At 38.3% G+C, this 26,744-nt stretch overlaps 1 protein-coding gene across 2 annotated transcripts in view; it reads right to left on the bottom strand.

The window, feature by feature from the left end:
• Nucleotides 1-26,744, bottom strand: part of LOC150091890 (acetylcholinesterase-like) — a 77,485-nt gene that overhangs the window by 5,765 nt on the left and 44,976 nt on the right. For both annotated transcript variants that reach the window (XM_090377362.1, XM_090377355.1), the window contains exons 2-3: nt 15,901-17,485; nt 9,023-9,198 (exon numbers count right to left, since the gene is read on the bottom strand). In XM_090377362.1, the coding sequence (XP_090233488.1) occupies nt 9,023-9,198; nt 15,901-17,447 (1,723 nt within the window). In that variant the 5' untranslated portion in view covers nt 17,448-17,485. The remainder of the gene's footprint in view (nt 1-9,022; nt 9,199-15,900; nt 17,486-26,744) is intronic.

Genomic DNA, 26,744 nt, shown 5'->3' with positions numbered 1-26,744 from the left:
TCTCTCTCTCTCTTTAATCTTCTATTCTTTCTCTATCTCTTTAATCTTCTATTCTTTCTCTATCTCTTTAATCTTTCATTCTCTTTCTCTCTCTTTAATCTTTCATTCTCTTTCTCTCTCTTTAAGCTTTCTCTCTCTCTCTCTCTCACTCTCTCTCTCTTTAATCTTCTATTCTTTCTCTATCTCTTTAATCTTTCTCTCTCTCTCTCTCTCTCTTTAATCTTCTATTCTTTCTCTATCTCTTTAATCTTTCTCTCTCTCTCTCTCTCTCTCTCTCTCTCTTTAATCTTCTATTCTTTCTCTATCTCTTTAATCTTTCATTCTCTTTCTCTCTCTTTAATCTTTCATTCTCTTTCTCTCTCTTTAAGCTTTCTCTCTCTCTCTCTCTCTTTAATCTTCTATTCTTTCTCAATCTCTTTAATCTTCTATTCTTTCTCTATCTCTTTAATCTTTCTCTCTCTCTCTCTCTTTAATCTTCTATTCTTTCTCTATCTCTTTAATCTTTCTCTCTCTCTCTCTCTCTCTTTAATCTTCTATTCTTTCTCTATCTCTTAATCTTCTATTCTTTCTCTATCTCTTTAATCTTTCATCCTCTCTCTCTCCCTCTCTCTCTCTCATCTCTCATTATCTCTCTCTCTCTCTCTCTCTCTCTCTCTCTCTCTCTCTCTCTCTCTCTCTCTCTCTCTCTCTCTCTCTCTCTCTCATATTTCATTATTTCTCTCTCTTTAAATCTTTAAAATGTCAAGCGCTCCCTCTCTTTATTCTTTCATTCTCTCTCTCTCTCTCTCTCTAAACTTTCATTCTCTCTCTGTGTAAACTTTCAAGCTTTCTTTCTGCCCCCTCTCTAAACTTTCATTCTCTCTCTCTCTCTAAACTTTCAAGCTTTCTTTCTCCTCCTCTCTAAAATTTCAAGCCCTCTCTCTCTCTATTTCTCTTTAAAATTTCAAGCTCTCTCTCTCTCTCTCTCTTTAAAATGCCAAGAGTTCTCTCTCTCTCTCTCTCTCTCTCTAAACTTTCATTCTCTCTCTCTGTAAACTTTCAAGCTTTCTTTCTCCCCCCTCTCTAAACTTTCATTCTCTCTCTCTCTCTAAACTTTCAAGCTTTCTTTCTCCTCCTCTCTAAAATTTGAAGCTCTCTCTCTCTCTCTATTTCTCTTTAAAATTTCAAGCTCTCTCTCTCTCTAAAATTTCAAGCTTTCTTTCTCTCTCTCCTCTAAAATTTCAAGCTATCTCTCTCTCTCTCTCTCTCTCTCTTTCTCTCTTTAAATCTTTCATCCTCTCTTTAAAATGTCAAGCGCTCTCTCTCTGTAATCTTTCATTCTCTTTCTCTCTCTCTCACTTTAAAATTTCAACCTCTCTCTCTTCAAACGATCATTCTCTCTTTAAAATGTCAAGCGCTCTCTCTTTAACCTTTCATTCTCTTTCTCTCTCTTTAATCTTTCATTTTCTTTAATCTTTCATTCTCTTTCTCTCTCTTTAATCTTTTATTTTCTTTAATCTTTCTCTCTCTCTCTCTCTTTAATCGTCCATTCTCTCTCTCTTTCTATCCCTTTAATCTTTCATTCTCTCTCTCTCTCTCTCTTCTCTCTCTCTCCCTTTAATCTTCCATTCTCTCTCTCTCTCTCTCTCTCTCATCTATCATTATCTCTCTTTCTCTCTCTCTCATCTTTCATTATCTCTCTCTTTCTCTCTCTCTCTCTCTCTCTCTCTCTCTCTCTTTCTCTCTCTCTCTCATCTTTCATTATCTCTCTCTCTCTCTTTAAAATCTTTAAAATGTCAAGCGCTCCCTCTCTTTATTCTTTCATTCTCTCTCTCTCTCTCTCTCTCTCTCCTCTCTCTCTAAACTTTCATTCTCTCTCTCTCTAAACTTTCAAGCTTTCTTTCTCCCCCTCTCTAAACCTTCATTCTCTCTCTCTCTCTCTCTCCTCTCTCTCTCTCTCTAAACTTTCATTCTCTCTCTCTCTAAACTTTCAAGCTTTCTTTCTCCCCCTCTCTAAACCTTCATTCTCTCTCTCTCTCTCTCTCTCTCTCTCTAAACTTTCATTCTCTCTCTCTCTAAACTTTCAAGCTTTCTTTCTCCCCCCCTCTCTAAACCTTCATTCTCTCTCTCTCTCTCTCTCTCTAAACTTTCAAGCTTTCTTTCTCCCCCCCTGGCGCCTCCGTAGCCAGGTGGGCAGGAGCGGCAGTGCGTAGCACACGCTTCTTGATTAGACCGGGGTTCGAGCCCGTCACCACCAAATACGGAGGATGCGGAAAGGTCAGGGAATGATCACCGCATATCCCGGAGCAGTATGGCCTTAGTTGCTAATGCTCCTAAAAACCAAAATAACAACAACAACTTTCTCCCCCTCTCTAAAATTTCAAGCTCTCTCTCTCTCTCTCTCTCTTTAAAATGCCAAGCGTTCTCTCTCTCTCTCTCTCTCTCTCTCTCTCTCTCTCTCTTTAAAATGCCAAGCGTTCTCTCTCTCTCTCTCTCTCTAAAATTTCAAGCTTTCTTTCTCTCTCCTCTAAAATTTCAAGCTATCTTTCTCTCTCCTCTAAAATTCAAGCTATCTCTCTCTCTCTCTCTCTCTTTCTCTCTCTCTCTCTCTCTCTCTCTCTCTCTCTCTCTCTCTCTCTCATATTTCATTATTTCTCTCTCTTTAAAATCTTTAAAATGTCAAGCGCTCCCTCTCTTTATTCTTTCATTCTCTCTCTCTCTCTCTCTCTAAACTTTCATTCTCTCTCTGTGTAAACTTTCAAGCTTTCTTTCTGCCCCCTCTCTAAACTTTCATTCTCTCTCTCTCTCTAAACTTTCAAGCTTTCTTTCTCCTCCTCTCTAAAATTTCAAGCCTCTCTCTCTCTATTTCTCTTTAAAATTTCAAGCTCTCTCTCTCTCTCTCTCTTTAAAATGCCAAGAGTTCTCTCTCTCTCTCTCTCTCTCTCTCTAAACTTTCATTCTCTCTCTCTGTAAACTTTCAAGCTTTCTTTCTCCCCCCTCTCTAAACTTTCATTCTCTCTCTCTCTCTAAACTTTCAAGCTTTCTTTCTCCTCCTCTCTAAAATTTGAAGCTCTCTCTCTCTCTCTATTTCTCTTTAAAATTTCAAGCTCTCTCTCTCTCTAAAATTTCAAGCTTTCTTTCTCTCTCTCCTCTAAAATTTCAAGCTATCTCTCTCTCTCTCTCTCTCTCTCTTTCTCTCTTTAAATCTTTCATCCTCTCTTTAAAATGTCAAGCGCTCTCTCTCTGTAATCTTTCATTCTCTTTCTCTCTCTCTCACTTTAAAATTTCAACCTCTCTCTCTTCAAACGATCATTCTCTCTTTAAAATGTCAAGCGCTCTCTCTTTAACCTTTCATTCTCTTTCTCTCTCTTTAATCTTCATTTTCTTTAATCTTTCATTCTCTTCTCTCTCTTTAATCTTTTATTTTCTTTAATCTTTCTCTCTCTCTCTCTTTAATCGTCCATTCTCTCTCTCTTTCTATCCCTTTAATCTTTCATTCTCTCTCTCTCTCTCTCTCTCTCTCTCTCTCCCTTTAATCTTCCATTCTCTCTCTCTCTCTCTCTCTCATCTATCATTATCTCTCTTTCTCTCTCTCTCATCTTTCATTATCTCTCTCTTTCTCTCTCTCTCTCTCTCTCTCTCTCTCTCTCTTTCTCTCTCTCTCTCATCTTTCATTATCTCTCTCTCTCTCTTTAAAATCTTTAAAATGTCAAGCGCTCCCTCTCTTTATTCTTTCATTCTCTCTCTCTCTCTCTCTCTCTCTCTCTCTCTCTAAACTTTCATTCTCTCTCTCTAAACTTTCAAGCTTTCTTTCTCCCCCTCTCTAAACCTTCATTCTCTCTCTCTCTCTCTCTCTCTCTCTCTCTCTCTAAACTTTCATTCTCTCTCTCTCTAAACTTTCAAGCTTTCTTTCTCCCCCCTCTCTAAACCTTCATTCTCTCTCTCTCTCTCTCTCTCTCTCTAAACTTTCATTCTCTCTCTCTCTAAACTTTCAAGCTTTCTTTCTCCCCCCCTCTCTAAACCTTCATTCTCTCTCTCTCTCTCTCTCTCTAAACTTTCAAGCTTTCTTTCTCCCCCCCCTGGCGCCTCCGTAGCCAGGTGGGCAGGAGCGGCAGTGCGTAGCACACGCTTCTTGATTAGACCGGGGTTCGAGCCCGTCACCACCAAATACGGAGGATGCGGAAAGGTCAGGGAATGATCACCGCATATCCCGGAGCAGTATGGCCTTAGTTGCTAATGCTCCTAAAAACCAAAATAACAACAACAACTTTCTCCCCCTCTCTAAAATTTCAAGCTCTCTCTCTCTCTCTCTCTCTTTAAAATGCCAAGCGTTCTCTCTCTCTCTCTCTCTCTCTCTCTCTCTCTCTCTCTTTAAAATGCCAAGCGTTCTCTCTCTCTCTCTCTCTCTAAAATTTCAAGCTTTCTTTCTCTCTCCTCTAAAATTTCAAGCTATCTTTCTCTCTCCTCTAAAATTCAAGCTATCTCTCTCTCTCTCTCTCTCTTTCTCTTTAAAATTTCAAGATTTTTCTCCTCTCTCTATCTAAAAGTTCAAGCTCTCTCTCTTTAAAATTTTAAGCTCTCTCTCTCTCTTTCTCTGTCTTTCTTATCTCTCTTTAAACTTTCATTCTCTCTCTCTCTCTCTGTTAAAAATTTCATTCTCACTCCCTCTCTCTCTTTAAACTTTCGTACCATCTCTCCCTATCTCTTTAAACTTTCATTCTCTCTCTCCCTCTTTCTTTAAAATTGCACTCTCTCTCTCTCTCTCTCTCTCTCTCTCTTTCTTTAAAATTTAATTGTCTGTCTCTTTAACATTCCATTCTCTCTCTCTCCCTCTCTTTAAAATTTCATTCTACATGTTTGCACATATGCTTTCTTTCTCACTTGTCTTCCAGACAAAAGAAATCATCCAATGAAGAAGATTCGCATTTTGGGATACAAAGTTGTAAATAGTGTAGAATTTCATATTATTATTGCAGATTGTTGGAAAGCATTGATTTTCACCACCATTGCTGTTATAAGAATTAATGGTACGCCTCCTTTATAGCATAAAACGACGCTTAGTTTTAATTGTGAATAATAAAACGTAAGAAAAATCCTCTAATTAACTGATAAGCTAGATACAGCTTAAATAGTGTTAAGTAGATGCGGAAAACTGGAAAAATAGTCTTCTTTGATTGAATTACATTTTTCAATGTCAACTGGAAAGCATTTTTATACAGACGAATTGCTTATTAAAAAAACACAGTGGCCAAAAAAATACGAAACTTCACTGAGTATACAATTGGCATGGATTCTATAAGGTATTTTTGAGCGATTTGATCCAATTGACCATTCTTCCAGCAATATATGGCGTGGCTGCGATAGATTTGAAGGGAGAGGACCGTTGTCGAATAGTCTTTCCAGCATAATCCACACATTCTCAACAGGATTGAGATCAGGTGAATGTGGGTACATGGAAGATGGGAATCGTGATGGTGGGCGATGAATTTCTTTTGTCTGTGACTTCTTAAAACAAAGGTTCTTATTTATTTTTTTTTTTTTTTGCCAGTGTGTGTATTTTAAAATTAAAACAAAGCTCTTAAAGTAACATTCGTATTTATTCTCATTTTAAAATCAAAAATTTCGTTCGGTTCTAAAGATATTTTGTCCATTTCTTTCTTCGTTTTGCCTCCATGGCAACGGGATGGCTATGTAACTTGTTTCCCCGATAATCAATTGGGCATTTACTATTAGACATCAAAGACACTTGAATGGTGATTAAAGGGGAAAAAAAAAAAAAAAAAAAAAGGTGTGTACCCTGCACGCACGAAAGATATTTTATATGAAAACATCTATAACGAAAATTAAAACCGTTTATATTTTTAAAATCGAACAGCTAGAACCAAAGTTATGAACGATGTAACGTTTTATGCTCACGCCCCTACTTACCCTACCGAATCAATGTTAGTGACAGAGTTAGCGTCATTAGCATCATTTAGGAAGTGAAATGCTCATTTCCGTATCGCATTTTCGTTACCAATAGGTTTTCAGTCCAAAATATTTAGCATGAACAATGGAGCAACTTATGCTACTTACTCTACCGAAGCAATGTTAGTGACTAACTTAACTTAATTAGTGTCATTTAGAATGTGACATACTGTATGCATTTCCGTCTCGCATTTTCGTTACTAATCGATTTTACTTCAGTTCGAAATATTTAGTATGAAAAATGGAGTTTTATGCTCACGCTCACTACTTAATCTACGGAATCAACGTTAGTTACTAAGTTCACATTGTGACGTCATTGCGTCATTTCCGTCTCGCATTTTCGTTAGCAATTGATTTTACTTCAGTCCGAAATATTTAGTATCGAAAACGGAACATTTTATGCTCACGCCCGCTACTTACTCTACCGAAAAGACTTTAATGACTTAGCTTCATTAGCGTCAGTTAGGAAGTGACATACTCATTTCCATCCTGCATTTTCGCTACCAACAGGTTTTCAGTCCAAAATATTTATCATGAACAATGGAGCATGTTATGCTGATGCCTGCTACTTACTCTACCGAATCAATGTTAGTGACTAACTTAACTTAATTAGCATAATTTAGGATGTGACATACCATACGCATTTCCGTCTCGCATTTTCGTTACCAATCGATTTTACTTGTCCAAAATATTTAGTATGAACAATGGAACTATTTATGCTCACGCCCGCTATTTACTCTACCGAATCAACGTTAGTGAATGAGTAATCGTCATTAGCATCATCTAGGAAATGACGTAATTTCCGTCATTTCCGTCTCGCATTTTCTTCATCAATCAGTTTTACTTCATTTCGAAATATTTAGTATGAAAAATGGAAAGATTTATGCTCACGCCCGCTACTTACTCTACCGAATCAACGATAGTGACTCGAAATATTTAGTATGAAAAATGGACAGATTTATGCTCACGCCCGCTACTTACTCTATCGAATCAACGATAGTGACTCAGCGTCATTTAGGAAGTGAGATACCCATTTCCGTCTCGCATTTTAATTAACAATCAGTTTTACTTCAGTCCGAAATATTTAGTAAGAACAATGGAACGGTTTATGCTCACGTCCGCTACTTACTCTACGGAATCAACGTTAGTGACTGGGTTAAGGATATGACGTCATTGCGTCATTTCCATCTCGCATTTTTGTTACCAATCGGTTTTACTTCAGTACGTAATATTTAAGAAAAATGGAATATTTTATGCTTAAGCCTGCTACTTGCTCAACTTTAATGACTTAGCTTCATTAGCGTCAGTTAGGAAGTGGCATACTCATTTCCGTCTCGCATTTTCGTTACCAATCGGTTTTACTTCAGTCCGAAATATTTAATATGAACAATGGAGCATTTTATGCTCACGCCTGCTACTTACTCTACCGAATCAATGTTAGTGACTGAGTTCAGGATGTGACGTCATTGATTTAATTCCGTCTCGCATTTTCGTTACAAATCGATTTTACTTCAGTCCGAAAAAATTAGTGTCACCAAGGATGTTTTCACATAAAAAAAAATGGAAATTTTGGAATTAAAATCTGGCTTTCTCCTTCATTAATGAATTTCATGGCACACCGAAATCTTTGATTACCACAAAATTCTGCAATGATCCTTAAAATATACAATTTAAAGATTTCTGAGGCAGGATGACGTAACCATTTAGATTACTGCGGGCCAAAAAATCGACAAATCATTCCTGGTCAAGGACCAGTGATACTGTAATGCAGCTGTAAAAAAAAAGAAAAGAAAAAGAAAAAAAAAGTACAGTTTTCATCTATAGGTCATGAGCGTGCCTACAAGAACCACCAGACAACAAAATCAATGCTCCTTATCCTAAAGGAGAAATCCGAAAAGTTATTTGCAAGCGTCGTTGGCAACATATGAAAACAGGCCATATCCATCACAGGGCCACAACAAGAATCATCTAAAAGCTGATCGGATCGAGCTGGCCATAAAACCTGATGTTTTATTCAAGAAACCATTACCCAACTTACATTATCAGCACATTTGGGGAAAGATGAAACATGTCCCCTAGATAACGCAGATATTTTTATTTTATTTTCTTGCAGACCGTCAATGATAGCAACATGCAATTTATGTGATGATCTCGGATAAACAAAGATTCAAAATCACGAAAGAATTTTTATTTACTTCTAATGTCCTTTTTGTTTGTTTGTTCTCCTACCCACCCCTCTCAATGATTAACTTTCATTAAAAAATGGCAATTTGTTAAGCCTAACTAAAAATATGTCTTACCGTTCCAATTTTTTACAAAAAAAATCCAATTATTCCTCGAGACTATTTTCAAAAATCCAATTAACATTCGTTGCGCAGGATTTCAGAACGTTGTCAACATTAAATAAATTTGCATATTTATTTTTAAAGCAGATTTACACTTTACGTAATAAAAATCCACTCAAATTATCAATCGCGTAAATAATTCCATTTTCCATAATTGTAATGTCCACAAGGGGAGCTGCATGCAAAAATAACCTTGACAACAACGGGTTTCGTGATTTGCTTGAAGCTAAACATAAATAAATATATTAATAAAATAAAAACAAGCGAATATTTTGTAGCTGGGACTGCTGCAAGCTATTAAAAATTTATGCAGACACGCTGTATTCCTTAAGAGAAGGTTTCTTTTAATTTCCTCGGGGAATTCGTTAGCAATGAATGGAAATGCAAGCCGAGAATGGCAAAAGAAACAATAATTAACTGACAGTACACTACTGGCACCGGGTATGTGAAGTCTTTTAAATTTTACGACACTGCACCGAGGGCTGATGGTAATTACTTCTGGTAAGCAGCAAACTCTATCCAGAAGCACAATAAGAATTGCAGAAACGGCTTTAATTAATTCCTACCTTAAAATTACGAATAAATTAAACTTTAACCGCGGTAGCTTAATTTTGTTGAATACACTGAATGACCACGATGCACGAAAGATGGTGGAAAATCGCACACACACACGCATGTATACACTTAAGGCTGGTGGAAAAGAAAAGGGTATTTTTTAAAATGAAACTAACCTATGGATTTTGCCAGCTGAGGCAGATACTTCAGCCAAAAGGCACACTGTTTCGCTCTAGGCCCACGGCCTACCTGACTGGAATTGGAAGCCAAAGTAAGATATTCTTGTCCAGTTGATGTATGTACGGGCCAATAGACAGTCTCCCACCTACCATTAGGAGATTGATTTGGATTTCTAAAGGGAAAATAAGAAAAAAAAAGTAATGATTTTAAGAAAGTGAGAATAAAGCATGCTATGCTCTTAAAAGAGTCAGGATTAATTGTATAAAGATAGAATACAATTCACAAATAACTGGCTTTGTTTCCGTTCTCAAATTGATCTCCACCACTGATTTTGCATTGCCAGCCAGGGCCATCGTATTCCGTCGGAGGTGCCCAGCACTCAGCACCTTTGAGTGTTCTGAGTGCTGGTGCCTCCTATAAGTTAACTTTGTAAAAAGCTGTCATCTGTGTTAATGTGTATGTAAGTTTTTTAATTATTATAAATAACAATGCAGAAAATTGACGTCCATGCGGAGAAAAGGCGTATATCCCTTTGGATATTCTTGTAGTATCCATGTGCGCAGGCTGATCATTTAATTCGCGGAATACCAGCGCTACCCTACAATCACTCAAGTTTAAGCAAAAACTGCTAGATGGCGAGAGAGCTTATGTCCAAGAATACGCTGACACTGTTCCAAGTTCAGAAACGATTTCTGGTAGTCGTAGATTGGACTTAAGTTGTGTGATGTATGCTCTTGTTGTAAGTTGCATAATGGGAAATTTGAAGACTGAGCAATGTTTTATTATACGTTGTTTTGTATAAGCGCTACAGACCGTTAAAGAGATGACGGTAGTTTAAGAAGACTAATATTTTTATTTGAAGAAAATTGCAGTTTTCAAGTTTTCTTTATTTCACAAGTGCAATAAAGAAGGGTCAGAAGGGACATTTAGGCCCAAAGAGCGCTGTCACAGGTTTATAAAAAAGTGTCTTGCGAATGTTCTTCTACGAGGCGCTAGTTTATGTTGGAAGTGTATACATTCATATTTCAAGAGAGATTATTTCAAAAAGGGGAGAGCCTGGCAGACCGCGAATGAAGATTAAATTTAAGGTAGGTCCTTTCCGCGATTTAATTTATTAATCTGTGTAAATAGCAAACTATTGCCCATAACGATCCATAGTATAATTCCATGAACATTTATTATTTCTCCTAATTTTTTCCCATCCAGGAAACCACTGCTACCAAGTGCACGAAGTGATTGTTATGTCTGGGTATTATTGTTGTTGGTGGAAGACCTCTCTGACTATTCTACTGGTGTTCAGGACTGAGGCTTTTTTGGAGTTTTTCAAGGTGTTATCAGGGAGGCCTATTGCTGCTAGGTTCTTATGGAGGCTCTTTGACACTAGTCGGTGGTTGACACGGTGATGGATGGTCGTTACTTGTTCCTTATGCCACATCTATTTGATCTCTTGTCTTAGGTCTGTGCAACTCTTGATCTTTTCCTTATACACAGTTTTCCTCTCTGATCGACATAGCGATGTTGATCAGAGAGGTAGCCTTTTCCTTCTTGTCTGCGAAAGTTATGTTCGGTCTGTTGGCCAGGATCGTCTCCGTTATTATGGCGCAGTCTCAAAAAAAAAAAATAAATAAATAAATAAAAATAATAAATAAATATCATATTAGGGTCTCCCGTAAATGATTACATCTACCCATATATTTATTTTGTCTGTAAATTGCGCGTGTTTTCTCTGGCCGATTTGCCTGTTTGCTGGACGAAAAAACCCCATGTTCCTTGGGGAAAAAACCCTTGCTATCTACAACTGAGACTGACTAACTCAGCTACTGAGTGAAAAAAGCCCATTAAAGTTCCTCGTATCATGGACGGGATTCAAACCCGGGGCTTTTCCACCCAGTGTGGGGAGGACGGTGACGAATATGACTGCGCCATAGTCTGTGCTATCCGCGCAATACGGCGCAGTCTCAGTACAGCTTGTGGGTCGGGGTCTCTAGTACAGCCTAGAACTTGTAATGCGGCACATTCACTTTCTTTGATCAATTTATTTTCTCGCCGGCTTCAGATGTATTATCCTGGTGAACTGGTCATGTCTGTGAGTGTACTTCTTCTGGGTGATCACGCTGGCCTGTGGTGATATGTTGAATCTTTTCTGAGGCCAGGTGGCATCGACGACGTGTGTCATCACTCCGGAGTGCTTGGCAATGTATTTTCTGTAGTTCCTGGTGCTAATTGCCTGGTCTTTGATGGCGAGCATGAATCTTTCAGTCTCAGGGAAGAACGTCCTACTCGTGAGCCATTCGTTGAAAACCATTTTATCTATGAGGTCTTGATGGAAGTCATTGTAGTGTCTTCTTTGTCATCTTTGCCCATTTTTCTAGCTTCGTTTCTTCGTCTGAGTGAAAGGGTCTCCATGCTTAGGTTGAGTATCTTCCTTATGGCCTGGTAGAGTGCCGCTTATTTTTTTAAAATTAATCCTTCAGTTTCTCAGTTGCTTCATTCTGTTGTTCGATGTGGGTCTATCAAGTCCCTTCTTCCTCGTTTCCAGGCTATGGCCAGTCTCTTCACGGCCGACTTCAAGTGATGGTTGGCAGCTCTTGGTCATCATGATTCTTGCCTTTCTCATAATCTCCTCCAGCTCAGTGTTAATCCATTCTATGGTCCCGAAGGAATATGTTATCACTGGGACAGTCTGCGCGGTAGCACAATGGTATCGTCACCGTCCTCCCCACACCGGGTGGAAAAGGCACTGGTTCGAATCCCGTCGATGGGGCAAGGGACTTTCACGGGTTTTGTACACTCTTTGGCTGAGTTAGTCAGTCCCAGGCGTAGATAGCAAGGTGTTTTCCCAGGAAAAAAAACTGGAGTTTTTTGTCCAGCAAAGCAGGCAAATCGACCAGAGAACACAAGCAATTTATACACACAACTACACATGGCTGGTTTAAGTGACTTTCTAGGTGACCCTAATATTATAATAATAGTTTTGAATCTTGCCTTGCTCCAGAGTAGCTGTTGCAATTGCCTCTCGGTTGCTATGTAGAGCTTGATGTCGTCCATGTTCATCAGGTGTGAGAGGATGCACAGATTCTTCCTCCCTTCTTTGAGAGTATATCTGGATTTACTGTTGTTGAGCATGGTGGATAGCAGGTTGAGTGCAAGACAGAACTACAATGGGCTGAGAGCATCTCTCTGAAAGTTTCCTCTCCTGATGGGGATCGGTCTGGTTTTCGACCTTGATGGTGGTACTCCTTCTGCCATGGTTACATCTAGGAAGTTTATCAGTGTCGGGTTGTCCTTGTAGATCTTCAGTGTCTCTGTCAGCCAGCTATGGGCACGGAGTTGACGGTGTTACCGTAATCGATGTAAACTGTACAGGTTGCAGTACTTCTTGCAGGCTTGCTCCACACCTGCCACGTCAATGGTCTGTTGGTCTTTGCATCCTCTGCTCCTCAGCTAGCACCTCTTCTGCTGCTCGGTCATGATGTTGTGGCTCTCCAAGTGATGATATCTTCTTGGTTATGCGGTCTGGTCAGAATACTGTACATTGTTTGAAAACAGGTGATCGGCCTGTATTTCATCGTATTTATTGTATCTTGGTAGTTAGCCCCCAGGTAGGTGATTCCTTGTGGATGAAATCTGGGATCGTCTGTAGTGACTTATCATCCAGGTAAATTGCTCTGCTAGGTGCTTGTGTGTACACAAGGTACCTAGCTTTTAGGTACAGTATCCTGACCAGGCAGAAACGGCTTTATTATTATTATCTTATATTATTTTTCCATGATTGGGGGTTCCACATCGTGACAGGTATTGCTACCAAGTACACAGGTGATTGTTGTTATGTCTGGCGTTACTGTTGGTCGAGGAACTCTCTGACTATCCAACAGGTGTTCAGGATTGCGACTTTTTAGAGTTCCATGTAGGTGTTCGCTGGAAGACCAATTGCTGCTAGGCTGTTATGTAGCGTCTTTGGCACCATACTGGTGGTTGACACGATGACCGGGATGGTCGTAACTTGTTGCATATGCCACATCTCTTTGATCTCCTGTCGTAGGTTTGTGTACTTCCTGATTTTTTCCCCATCGGTTTTCTGCAGATTGCCAGTGTTGGGTACCATTATGTCAATCAGATAGGTAGCCTTTTCCTTCTTGTCCACAAGGGTTATGTCTTTCTCATGTTGTCTTTTCCTTGTCTTTCTCATGATATCCTCCAGCTCGGTGTTAGTCCAATCTATGACCCCGAAGGAGGATGTTAACACAGGGACTGCATAGGTGTTTATGGCTTTAACTGTGCTCCCTCCATTCTGCCTTGCTTTCAGCAGGCTTCTGAGTCTCTGATGGAATTTTTCGGTCAGACAGGCCTTAATTTCCTTGTGCTGTAACTGCTGAGCCTGCATCATCTCGAAGTATTTGTAGGCCTCTCCCTCTGTCATGGCTTCGATCTCTTTACCAGTCTGCAGCTGGTAGTTTCGGTTGACTAATTTTCCCTATTGCAATCCATGGGTCTTGCATTTGTCTAGACCAAATTCCATCCTAACATCATTGCCGAATCCTTCGGTGATCCGCAGTAGTTGTTGGAGTTGCTTTTCGATTCCCACGTAGAGCTTGATGTCATCCATTAGGTAGGTGAGGGTGTACAGGTTCTTCCTTCGTTCTTTGAGGTCATATCCATACTTGCTGCTGTTGAGCATGGTGAATAGCGAGTTAAGTGCTAGACAGTTATTATTATTTTTTTTTATTATTATTTCTCCCTGATTGGGGGTTCCACTTCATTATGGGCATTGCTACCTAGTACACAGGGTGGTTGTTGTTATGTCTGGTGTTACTGTTGGTCGAGGAACTCTCTCTGACTATCCTACAGGTGTTCAGGATTGCGACTTTCTGGAGTTCCGTGTAGGTGTTCGCTGGGAGACCTATTGCTGCTAGGCTGTTATGTAGGGTCTTTGGCACCATACCTGTGGTTGACACGATGACCGGGATGGTCGTTACTTGTTGCATATAATAATAATAATAATAATAATAATAATAATCTAAGACAGGAGATCAAAGAGATGTGGCATAAGGAACTCCAGAAAGTCGCAATCCTGAACACCTGTAGGATAGTCAGAGAGTTCCTCGACCAATAGTAACACCAGGGTTGTACACAGGGTTGTTGTTGTTATGGATGGTGTTACTGGAACCACCAATCAGGGAGAAATAATATAAAGAGCAAAAATAATAATAATAATAATTATTATTATTATTATCCTCTTTCTTCTTATGGGTTTCTTTTCCATTCCACGACGGGTACTGGTACCAGGTGTGTAGGGTAGTTGTTATGTTCGATTACTGTTATTGGTCGAGGAAGTCTCTGATTATCTTACAAGTGTTGCGGATGGAAGCTTTCTGGAGTTCTTTGTAGGTGTTCTCTGGAAGGCCTGTTGCAGCCAAGCTCTTATGTAGCATCTTATCACCATTCCGGTGGTTGACACAGTGATCTGGATGTTCGTTATTTGTTTCATATGTCATATCTCTCTGACTTCCTGTCTAAGGTCTGTGTGCTTCGTGGTCTTTTTCCCCGAGATTTTCTGGAGGTTGCTGATGTTGGACACTGCTATGTTGATAGGTGATAAGTAGGCATTTCTTTTTTGTCGATGAGAGTTATGTCTGGTCTGTTGTGTGGGATCGTCTTGGCCGTTATTATTCATTCAGCATGGTTTGTGAATAGCGGTGTCTTGTACAGTCTGATGTTCGTACTTGTAATACGGTACACTTTCCTTGATCAACTGGTATGTTTTTGCTAGCTTCTGATGTACTATCCTGGCAATCTGGTCGTGTTTGGGAGTGTAATCCATCTGGGTGATCACCCTGCATCCTTCGGTAATGTGCTGGATTGTTTCTGGGGCTAGGTGACATTGTGGACATACGTCATCTGTCATTCTGAGGTCCTTGGCAATGTATTTCCTGTAGTTCCTGGTGTTGATTACCTGGTCTTGGATGGCGTGCACGAATCCTTCGATCTCTGGAAAGAGCCTCCCACTCTTGAGCCGTCATGAGTTTGAAGCATGGCCCAATCTATGTAGTCTTGGTGGAGGTCATTGTAGCATCGCCCTTTTTTGCTCATCTTTTTGTCGTTGTTTCTTCTGTCTGTGTGAGTGGGGTCTTTTTGTTAAGATTGAGCACTGTATGTAAATTAGGAATGAAATTATATGGATAAATTATGAATCATAATTTATCTACTAAAAGACAAACGCTGTTTCCAGCTTGGCTGAAGGTTATTTAAGCAGTTGCGAAAAATATTTTCTAAAATATTTGTCTCTGTATCTCTCACTGCAGTTGGAACTTTTTGAATAATTAGATTGTAATGATCTTCAATGATTCAATGACTTTCAGGAACTCTAGCAATTGTGTATCAATATGAGATGAAACACTTTTCAAGCAAACTCCAATAGTTTTAAATATTTTGCACTAAGTTTTTTGTGCGCTTGATTTTGGAATGTTTGGATGAGAGAGAGAGAGAGAGAGAGAGAGAGAGAGAGAGAGAGAGAGAGAGAGAGAGAGTTACTTATTTATTTTGCAATCGTAGTAGTATATCGAGATTACAAACCAAGATTTCAAACTAATATCAGGAAATTACTAAGTTGTACTTCCATTGACTGTAGCTTTACTGAAGTTATTACTTCGCATACACTGCCCTAGTATTAATATCCAGATGTTGCCACTATCAACGGATGCGTACCGCATACTAATGGTAGAGCAGTGTACATAAGCAATAATTTTCATAATGTGTGTGCTTAGCTGCACATAAACAGTGCATCAATTGGTCAAATTTAAGTTATTATCTATGTTTTCATTTATAGGAAAGATTATACAATTTTTATATATAGAAAAAGTGAAAAATGACTCACCCAGTTTTAGCAAAATTTGCCCAATATCGCATAATCCTCTTACTGAGTTCGATTTCATCAGGTTTATAGCCCAACGTTGGATTAAGAGGCTCACCAAAAACAAAGCCGATTTCGTCTGCGTGTAGTACACCAGCCCACTGTGGCCAAGGATTAAGAGAAGACCTGTGAGCAAACAAATACTTGAAGACATCATTGCCAGTATCAGCGTATCGTTGTGAAAAATCATTGGTGCTACATGTAAAATAATAGTCACCCACCAATTTTTCGACAGCATTCCTATTCTTAATTGGATCATCTGGATTCAGCCAGTCTGTGTACTCAAATATAATTGCTTGTTGCAAAAGATCTGTCTTATAGGGACTTACAGTTCGAGCTGCGTGGATGAAGTTTTCTCTTGTCACGTACACGTCATCATGGTTTTTAAATATATCTGGAATGGCATAGAGGAGGAAGAAAGAGCCTTCGTCTGAGGTAGTTCCTACAAGAATTCTTGTCTTTTTGAAATTTCTGGTTTCCATAGACAAGGCTGGATGTTCGTCGATGAAAGAACCATCAATAACTGGAGAAAAAGAAAAGTCCATGATTTCAAGAGGCCAGTCTACCACGCTGACCATTTCTAAAGGGTCTTTATCGTATAGACATTCCACAGTAGCATCCAGGTTATCCGTATCATGAGGACATCCAAGGGCTTTTGCTAATCGAAGGGCTCTAACGACACTTCTCTTCTTGTCTGTAATGGCCCATGGTGTACTTGAAACTCCACTTTGAAGAATGGCCTGGTTGAAAAGGTTCCTACTAAGGGGCGACAGAAGGTGCAGACCCACGCTTGTGGATCCAGCACTCTCTCCAAATATAGTAATATTTAATGGGTTGCCACCAAAATATGCAATATTATCGTGCACCCACTGCAAAGCCATTAACTGATCATAGAGACCTGCATTTCCAGGAACGTCGGGTCTTCCAAGATATAAGAATCCCAGCGAAGCCACCCTATAGTTCATGGAAACGACGATTATCTGTTCTTCGGACACAAGGACCTGGGGATCATATACCTCCAAAGCTGATGATCCTGTCATATACGCACCGCCATAAATCCATACAAGTACTGCAGCTCCTTGTACCCTCGGTCTAGGAACCCAGACGTTGATTTTCAGACAATCTTCACTGAGTGGCGTATTTGGATTCCACATAGTAGCACCTTTGAAATCTCCAAAGAAGGTGTCATTTAGTTGGTAGCAAGCTGGAGGTTTTTCTGTGACGTTTAAGATGTCTATCCAAGGATCGATTGGTTTTGGATGGCGAAATCGATACCTGCCGATAGGAGGTTGGGCATAAGGGACTCCTAAGAATGCATCCACTGATTTTCCAGTTGGGGTCCGAAGAGTAATTCCCCTAACCAATCCTTTTGTTGTTCGGATGACCAAATCGTCATCTGTAGCAACATTGGCATGGAGACTTCTTCCACGAGAGATAGGGTTTAGAGTTGCTAACAGTAATACGGCAGCTGGCAGTGTTCGAATGAGGAAGGGAGCCCTTTGGTCAGTCATAGCTGGTTTTTCTGTTCACTATAAACCTTTCCAGATACCTGAAAGAAAACACCGAATCAATAATTGCGATACTAAATCTCAGTCAAATAATAGCTAGAAAAATTTAGCATATTTTTTTTAATGCTAGTAGTGGACAGAATAATGGAAACATTCGGATACTTGCCGCTACAACTTTGTATTTACCTGGTATGACCTGGGTCTCCTCATCCCAAAACAGTTGTCTTACTGAATGACCATCCTGATCAATCATTTGTAACCCTTTTTGTAGGATTTCTGTCCGTCCGGGACGGGTTTCTTTCAGGATGACAGTGCTACACCACGTAGGGGCCCGTATTATTAAGCAGTGATTCAAAGAACACGAGGACGACGGTATCCGTCGGTTGTTGTAGGTTTTAATGTCATCAGCAACTTAGGCTATATCGCACAGTATATAATATCTTCTATGGTCGATTTGCTGTGTGCTGGACGAAAAACGCGATGTTCCAGGAGAAAAAACCATGCTACCCTCGCCCCAGACCGACTAACTCATCCAGTTTGTGAAAAAGTCCCATAAACCATAGACCATTTAACCAGCCAATTCTAGTTACTAGAAAACCATGGATTTCAAAGTACCCCAGAAAAAGTATTTTAAAACTATTCTTTTACATCCTGTCTGCATACTAAGGGCCTCTTTGGTAGCGTTGTGATTAGGAACCGCGCCGTGTGGAAAATGAAGTGGTTCCAATCCCATCACAAATTAGGAATTTTTTATGGGTGTCTGCTTAGTCCCCCACACTGGTAATTAGAGTTTTTTATGAAACAAACAAAGCAAACGGTATATACAATATATGCAATTCACAGGCCTTATATATAGACGCCTCACAACTTTAGTTGTTTGGTGCAAAAATAAACGCCCTCTTTAACTACTGTCTTCCATGCAAACTAAGTATCTTTTGCGGCACCATCCCTTAGTAAGGAGCATTGAGAACCGTCACAGACCCTGGTGAAAATGCCTCACTGGGCCAGAGCGCTTTTCCACGTAGGGACTAGGACTCCAATTCCGACCCCTACACAATCTCCAGAAAAGCTTATTCACCTACCCTTAACCCATCCACGGTACTGGCCTACTACTAACTTCTTTCAATGAAAACTGTAGCGCCGATTGTAAACCGACGTCAGAAGATGCGCATTATTCAGCCAACATCCATTAATGAGCTCTACTTTTGGTTTCTGGAAAATCTCCCCGCTTCCCATGTGTATCTCCTAAAAAATGCTACAGAAGTGAAAGTAAAGCGCGAACAAAGTTCTCTTGTATCCCAATCTTTACTCTGTCCGTGGCACTTTTTAAATAGTATCTTTAAAAATCTATTTGGAACTTTCCATCTGATCAATGATCGCCAGTATGGATTCCGTTATTGTCGATCCACTGGTGATATACTGACTTATATTACTCATCTGTGGACGAATTCAATGGAAAAGTTGGGAACCTCACACAGTGGCTCTTGACATTTCAAAGGTTTTTGATCATGTTTGGCATAAAGGTCTTCTAAATAATCTTCCATCTTTTGGTTTTCCAACTTTTTTTTGTAATTGAGTATCCAGTTTTCTTTCTGACTGCTCACTGCGGGTGATGGTAGATGGCTTTTGTTTTCTAACTTCTCCACTAATGCTGGTGTCCCCAAAGTTCAGTTCTTTCTCCCACTCTTTTCCTCTTGTATATTAATAACCTTCTTCCATTGACCGGAAATTCTATCCATAGTCTTGCTGACGGCAGCACATTGCATTCCACCTTCCAGTTTCAGAAGCCTTCCCCTGCTCAAACAGCTTCAATTTCTCGAATATCCATCACCAATTCCTTCAAGTGATCTCCAGGTTTTTTCCAGGAGCAAAGACAACTTATTTAATTTCAATCCTTCTAAAACTCAGTCCTGTCTTATATCTCACAAAAAGAATTCTCCCACTCCTATCACTATCTTCGATGACACTCAGATTTCTTTAGATGGATAGTACGATCCATCAAAAATATAAAATATCAAACGGTATTGATCATTAAACTCAACATTTACAGCACTGCATGTTAAATGTTTGCATTTTCTCTCTTGCTTTGTCAAATACTGAATTTTCCCAAAGAATTCACCAAATTGTCGCACACAATTGTCATTCCACACACTACATTCACAAAGTAACCGCGCATCTACATTTCAAAGAATTTTATTGATAAAATATTTAAGAACTTCTTAATTACCCTCGTGGGTAGCAAAGTTGGTAGAATAGCCGTCCTCCCCACACCAGGTGGAAAACATTTGAGTTCAAGTCCCGACGAGGAATTTTCATGGGCCTTTTTTGCCAACGTGGCCGAGTTAGTCAGTCTCAGGCGAGGGTAGCCTTCTCGGTATACTCCAAATCAGTTTTTCATAACATTAAGTCAATATTCTGGTCCATTCCTCCTTCAACATTGTGAGCGTGTTATACAAAACGAGTTTTCCTGATACTTATGGCAAGGCAGTGTACATTAACACACATATTCAGATAATAAAAAAAAGACGAACAAGTCCTTCTTTACTTTTTTTTTGTCTTCCATCCTCACTCCCTTTTTTCGCTTACTTCTTAAATCCAGATAAAGTTAGATTGACAGGTTTCGAATTTTGGATATCCTCTAATATCTTCTCTTCTTCTTCTTCTTCTTTTTTTTTTTTTTTTTTTTTTTTTGAGGGACGCTGCACGTGGCGTTTATTACACAATACCAAGCTCTCATCCCTTCTGTCAACAATAATACTTGTTTTCAACCTGGACACCGTTCCCATTTCATACTTAGTGACATCTCTAAACCCCCCCTAGCGTTTGTTATTGGCTAAAATCCCGCGTTTAGAACATCCTTATTTAAACTTAATGCCGCGTCTTGATGCATTTTCTTATGTTTGCAGAGAAAGCTTTAAAATTTCGCGTTGCTGCAAACCTCTTAATACATCCCATAACAAGTTATTACCTGGTGCGCAAACAACAGCCTTCTCTTTACATGGTATTAGATTACAGTGTCACTAGCAGACGCGATGACAGAGACACCTAGTGTTTGTGCTGTTTGTTCACTTAATAATGATGCATTTCTCAACTAGCGACACCTGCATTTAATAAGAATGTGCGTGCTCGCGCTTGCATGAAATTGCTATTTATCTCCTGCTCATGTCTGTGTCGCAAACATAAGGCGCCGTTCACAAAATATAATCGCGTTAAAAGTTTAATATTAAATAAACCGATTAGAAAAGATAACAAAATAATAAAAAAGGTTGACATTTTATGTTAAGAAAGGAATTCAAAATTCACTGAGAAAAACAGAGAAATAAAGAGAATTCTTGTTTAAAAAAAACAATTTGTTTTTTTTTAAATTTTGAATAAAGGGGGCAGTGTTTTATCGTTAAGGTACATTCGGCGGATGAAAGTGTATGCCCGGATAACTTTTGACCTTTCTTCCGATTTATTTATTTTTTTGCTAGTGAAAATGGCTTTCGTGCTTTATGAAATCTCCAATGACACTTGGAAAATTCAGTTAACTGAATTTTTCATGTCCTTTAGGCATTTGTGTGGATTGCGTGAATCCTTTGTGAATTTTTGTTATTTTTCATTGAATAACAGATTGAGGAACAGTACACGACACGACAACAAGAAGCTGAAAAAGAAGAAAAGAAAAGAGGGGAAAATATAAGGGCGTTGTTAACAAAGTTTAATTCGGAATATATCCAGATAATGCTGCAAAAGCTATCAGATTATACTATAATTTATTGTTTATATTCTCCCGTTATTTGGCAATACTAGGAGAAAGAACTGCATTGTATGGTTACTTATCAAGCAATTCTTTGTTCATATATACACTCCTCGATAAAATTAACAGAACACGTAGAAAACGTGGTGTAGTCCTGTTCTCTGATGAGTCCCCTTTTTGCCCACAAACAGATTCTAGACGTTATTTAATCTGGAGACAACGAGGAATGCAGTACCATCCCTCCAACATCAGAGAAACGGACACTTACGGTGGAGGCGGTGTTCTCGTGCGGGGCAGAATAATGATCAACGACCGCACCCCCCTTCATGTTTCTGATAGGGGTACCGTAACAGTTCCTTGAACCCTATGACTGATGTTTTAGGGGTACGGTTGGCCCATATGTACGACAACGACACTGCACATTGAGCTCAAGTGGTGGAGGAACATCTTGAAACTAAAGACATCCAACGACTGCCGTGGCCAGTACAATCACCAGACTTAAATCAGATCGAACATGTATGGGACGCCCTTGGGTGACCTGAGATGGTGGAAGAATGGGATTTGTTGCCACAGATTCTTATAAACACTCTTATATCGAGTTTTGTTCACTGCTGTCAGGTCTGTTTAGCCGTCGGAGGGAATAACACCACCACCATACTAAATTTTGTCCCGCTTCCCGATTTGCACCGACTAGAGAGAGAGAATCATCTTCGACGGTAAAGATGAAAAGTCTTCAAATGACACAATATATCTTTTTTGCACTTTTCCTTAATTTGAAACAAAATTTGATGCAAATTCTCTGCTCAGTAAAATCACTCATTTTAAAATGCGATAAATGCATAAAACACCTTCTGTTCTGGTGCTAATTCAGGCTAATCACAAATAAGCAGATTCATGGTAGATAAGTCCATAGGGCACATGTTGCGACAAGTCATAACTCCCCACGACGCCGATTTAAAGATAATCAGTCCCCCAGTATTAGTCCCCTCCCCCCTTTACTGCTGTTTTAATATCGGATGAGATTTTAAAACAGTTGCAAGAGTTTGCTGATATTTATCCTCCAGAACTCCCCCTGGAAAGAACCAACTGTATTAACGTTACACCCAATTACTTAGAACTGGTCATTGATATTAGTAGCTCACATATTACTATCAAAATGCCTTCAACTTCTCAATGCCTTCAAAATCGCAAAATATCTTCAAAATCTCAAAAAAAGTACATTCTTATTTAGTATTTAGTATTAGTAATGACCATAGGGTGCAAGGAAGCCTAAGGCTTATGCTGCTCCAGCCAAAAATAATAAATAAATAAAACAATATTAATAAAAAATTCATAAAATAAATAATTAATAAATAATAAATGATAAAGTAATAGACAACCATGTGTTTCCCTCCTCCAGTAGGTAATTATCCAAAATTAAACTTCTTGCAATCGAGTCTAAACATCTCCCCCCGTGAATTTATGGCCTCTAGTTCTAGAATCATTTTTAACCGTGAAAATTTTGTCCTCATTCATTTTACTTATGCCTCTCAAACCCTTAAACACCTCAATCAAGTCTCCTCTATGATGCCTAGTTTCCAGGCTGTACAACTTGGTCACCGAATTCCCCGGATCTTAACTCAATTGCAATTGAAAATCTATGGGACCATCTCGATCGACACATCAGACGGATGGATCCTTCACCAAGGAAACTACAAGAACTCCGGGGTGCACTGCAGTCTGCATGGTCACAGATACCCATAGCAACCTTCCACTGACTTATTGAGTCCCTCCCACGGCGGCTGGCTGCAGTGCATGCTGCGAAAGGCGCATATTCTGGATAATACTAGGTAGGTGGTCATAATAATGTGACTGGAACCTGTAGACATCACGCCCTTTATCCCTTCAACGATGTCATTTATGAAAATCTAAAACAACAGTGGTTCCAAGACTGATCCTTGGAGAACACTCACTTCTTATATTAACCCAATCTGAGGAATAACCATTTATCACAACCCTCTGCCTCTTGCCTTGAAGCCATCCTGCTATCCATCTAAGGATTTTCCCTGTGATTCCCACCTGTTCCACCTTATAAAGTAACCGCTCATGTGGGACTGAGTCAAATACTTTGCTGAAATCCAAACAAACAATGTTGAAATTATTCCATAAATTCAGCTCATGAGTGACCCTGTCAAAATAGTTAACCAGATTTGTTAAACATGATTTTCCTTTACAAAACCATGCTGTGTATCATTCAGAAAACCAGTTTCCTCCAGCCTACCTTTATTTACCATTCAATAAAGCACTCCTGATCATCAAACATAAAAATATGTTTAACCACCTAACAGATATCCATAATATCATAGCAAGCTGATAGTCTTCTGCTTACAGGCTTGTACATTTTGTACAGATTATACCCCCAGACCTCTGCAGTGTCTTACAGTCTGAAAATCTTGTACCTACCGATTGGCTACAATGGCTGGTATAGGTTTTTATGCATTTTCTAATTTCAATTTCGTTTTTATTTTTCCTTAACATTAATATTATTTTTATTTTAATATAACTAACTTAAACACATTAAGTATACTCCTAGAATTATGTTCAGAGTCCTACTACAGGAACGGGAAAGGCAACCCCGAACTGCCCAAACCCAACTATTTTCCTTCTTCTTCTGAACGCTTTTCACTGTCCTACCACCCTACTTTCTTATTTCTCGTGAGCCATTAGTTTACCAAACACAATATCAAGATGCTCTTATTCTTCTATAATATACTTTTCTCGCCTACACAAAGTTTAGCGAATTTTAACCGCTGCTTTAAATTTTAATTTTGTTTGACTTACTGTTTCCATTTTCCTACACATGGGGTCGTCTTGACATTGTATAAATACTCTGAACGGATTACCCAGTAATTCTTTTGGCATTACAACTATGTAGATCGTTATTAGGGCTTGCATAAAACCGAGAAATTTCAAAACCGGGTTTAACCGAAGTTTACTCATAAAACCGGTTTTAAAACCGATTTTCTCAGACTTAGGGAAAATAATTAAAAGCTTATAACACAGGTATTTATTTTATCTTGGGTAGATTGTACAAATCGTAATCAAATCTTTTAAACAAAATCTATCACTTCTTATAGTAAAAAAAAAATTTAAAAAATTAAAATGCTCCAAAAAAGTAACCAGCTTGAGATTATACAAAATTACAAATTGTAGTCAAATCCTTTGAATAAAAACTATCTTCTCGTATAGTAAACAAAAAAATAATAAGCCCTATAATAATAATAATAATAATAAATAAATAAAAATAATGTGAAAAAAAAAACAGCTCAAAGTATTTGTAAAATACTTTACAAATAGTAAAGTATTTAAAAATAAATACTTTACTGTTTATTGCTCAGCTTTTTTCTGAAAAAAAAAAAAAAAAAAAAAAAGCATTTTTCCTGATAGACTTGACCTTATTTTTGTGTTAAAGAGACCAGTGATCGAAAACACTCGATCAGATTGGACACTTGTTGGTTTAATGGTCAGCAGTGCTCTATAAACTTTCTCCAGCTTTTCACTTCTACTGCTAGTTGCTTCCAAAATTTTAAATTCTTTGCTGATTTCCAATTCACTCGGATATTTTGAAGACTCTTCAGTTAATCTCTTTATTACACTATCATACTCTCGCGTGAGCGTATCTCCAACATCGGAACTAGACGAGTCTTTGTTTTCTTCTAAAAGAACAGTTCGTTTATTTTCAGTTTCTTCATTCAACGCTAAGACTCCTTCGGAATGTTTTGCAAATAATCTCTGATAAATCTCTTCAGCATGCTTTTTCAAAACTTGCTTACTTGGAAAATCAAAAGTTCTTGAACCTGAATCTTCTTTCTTAACTTTTTGGGGTTGTGTAGATAGCTCAGCAAAGCCACAGTTGGGCAATTTCGTCTTGCATTGCAACGCTGCAAAAGGCTTTGGTGAAACTTTAAAGCAAATGGGTTTTCTGCTGTATCAAGTTTAGCAAGCAGAAATTCTATTGAAGACTCGGCTTTAAGTAAGTCTGTATCTTCTGAGGTTATAGCCTTCAGAATCATTTCAACTGGTCGCAAAGTTTCACGTAGCAATTCAAGTGTTTTCCAGTCATCGTCAGACACAGCTTCAGTTGACAGTACTGCACATAGAGCATTTGGAATGCAATTTTTCAATTTCAAAAATCTCTCAATCATATAGAAGGTGCTATCCCATCTAGTCTTGCAATCTAATATAAGTTTATATTCTTTCCTATTAAATTTTGGTTTAACAAAATTTTGTAATATGTCATTTTTGGTAGGCGATTTTCGAAAAAGCTTGCAAATTTTTCTGACTTTGTTAATAGTTTGTGCAATATTGGCCATTGAATTGAAGAAATAAATGAGCTCATCGGTAAAGTCGGTTTGATAAAGTATGCCTTGCTGTCTTTCTTCAATTTCTTCATCATCACTACTTTCTTCATTATTTTCATTTTCTTCATTGTCTTTGGGAGACTCAGAGACTGTGGCACCATAATTGATTGCTTTTCCATAAAGTACATCTATAACTGACAGATGTATACAATGGGCTATACATTGTTGATGATTAGGCGTAATTTGCTTGCCAAACTTAATCATCATTGCTGCTCCATCGGTGGTGCAGGCAACAATATCCTCATCCAAGTTCTAACCAAATTCCTTCAAGTGTCCATTCACAATTTGCTCAGTTCTTCTGCTATCAAGTGAACCATTAATCTCAATAAGACCTAACAACCAATGATTGTCTTTTGAATGCACATTTATATTCATATACCTTTTATTTTGTATAGACGTATATTCGTCTAGAGTCAATGAATACCGTGCACCCAAAACCAATGAATTTTTGAGATGCTGAATGAGTTCTTCTTTCTGTTTTATAATAATTCAGAACCATATTTTTAATTCCATTCACTGAGACTGGTTGTAATTTATCGTATTTATTTCTCTGAAGGTGAAGGCTTGATTGTATAAACTCACTCTTGGCAATTTTTTTATTTTACTTTATATTTTACTTTCGTGCCTTTTCTTTTTCTGCCGTTTTTCTACGTAGAAATTATATTTTCTTATTATTATATTTTATTATCATATGTTATTATTATTTTATTATATATATATATATATATAATAAATTACAGGGATATGTATTTACATAAATTAATATTAATTTAAATAAAATATATTTATGAACAAACATACCTGTTAAATATAAGTTTGAGATGATTCTAAAATACAGCATATTTTATATCACAATATTTCAAGTATTTCAATCGCGAATTTAAAAAAATAATAATAATAAACCACAGCACCCTTTAATTTATATCCACTAATGCAGGTTGAAAAATAACAAAATAAACTGCAGTATTTAAAACATAAAATGAAATATTCTTTATAAAAAGAACAAGGTAAAAATTAATTAAAACTTGAAATATCAGTGACAGTAATGGCCGAAATAGAACACAAACAGCCAAACTATAACAATTTAAGCAAGCGCGTGCCATTAGTGTGACGTTCACAAAGTAAAATAAGACCTGCCGTTAATAAATTAAAATACGAGTA

This window comes from Mastigoproctus giganteus, chromosome 1, assembly GCF_048544385.1.
Source record: "Mastigoproctus giganteus isolate SK-2022 chromosome 1, ASM4854438v1, whole genome shotgun sequence".
NCBI classification, from domain to species: Eukaryota; Metazoa; Arthropoda; class Arachnida; order Uropygi; family Thelyphonidae; genus Mastigoproctus; species Mastigoproctus giganteus.
Note: the sequence above shows the minus strand (reverse complement) of the source record. Positions and strands in the feature narration are given on the sequence as shown.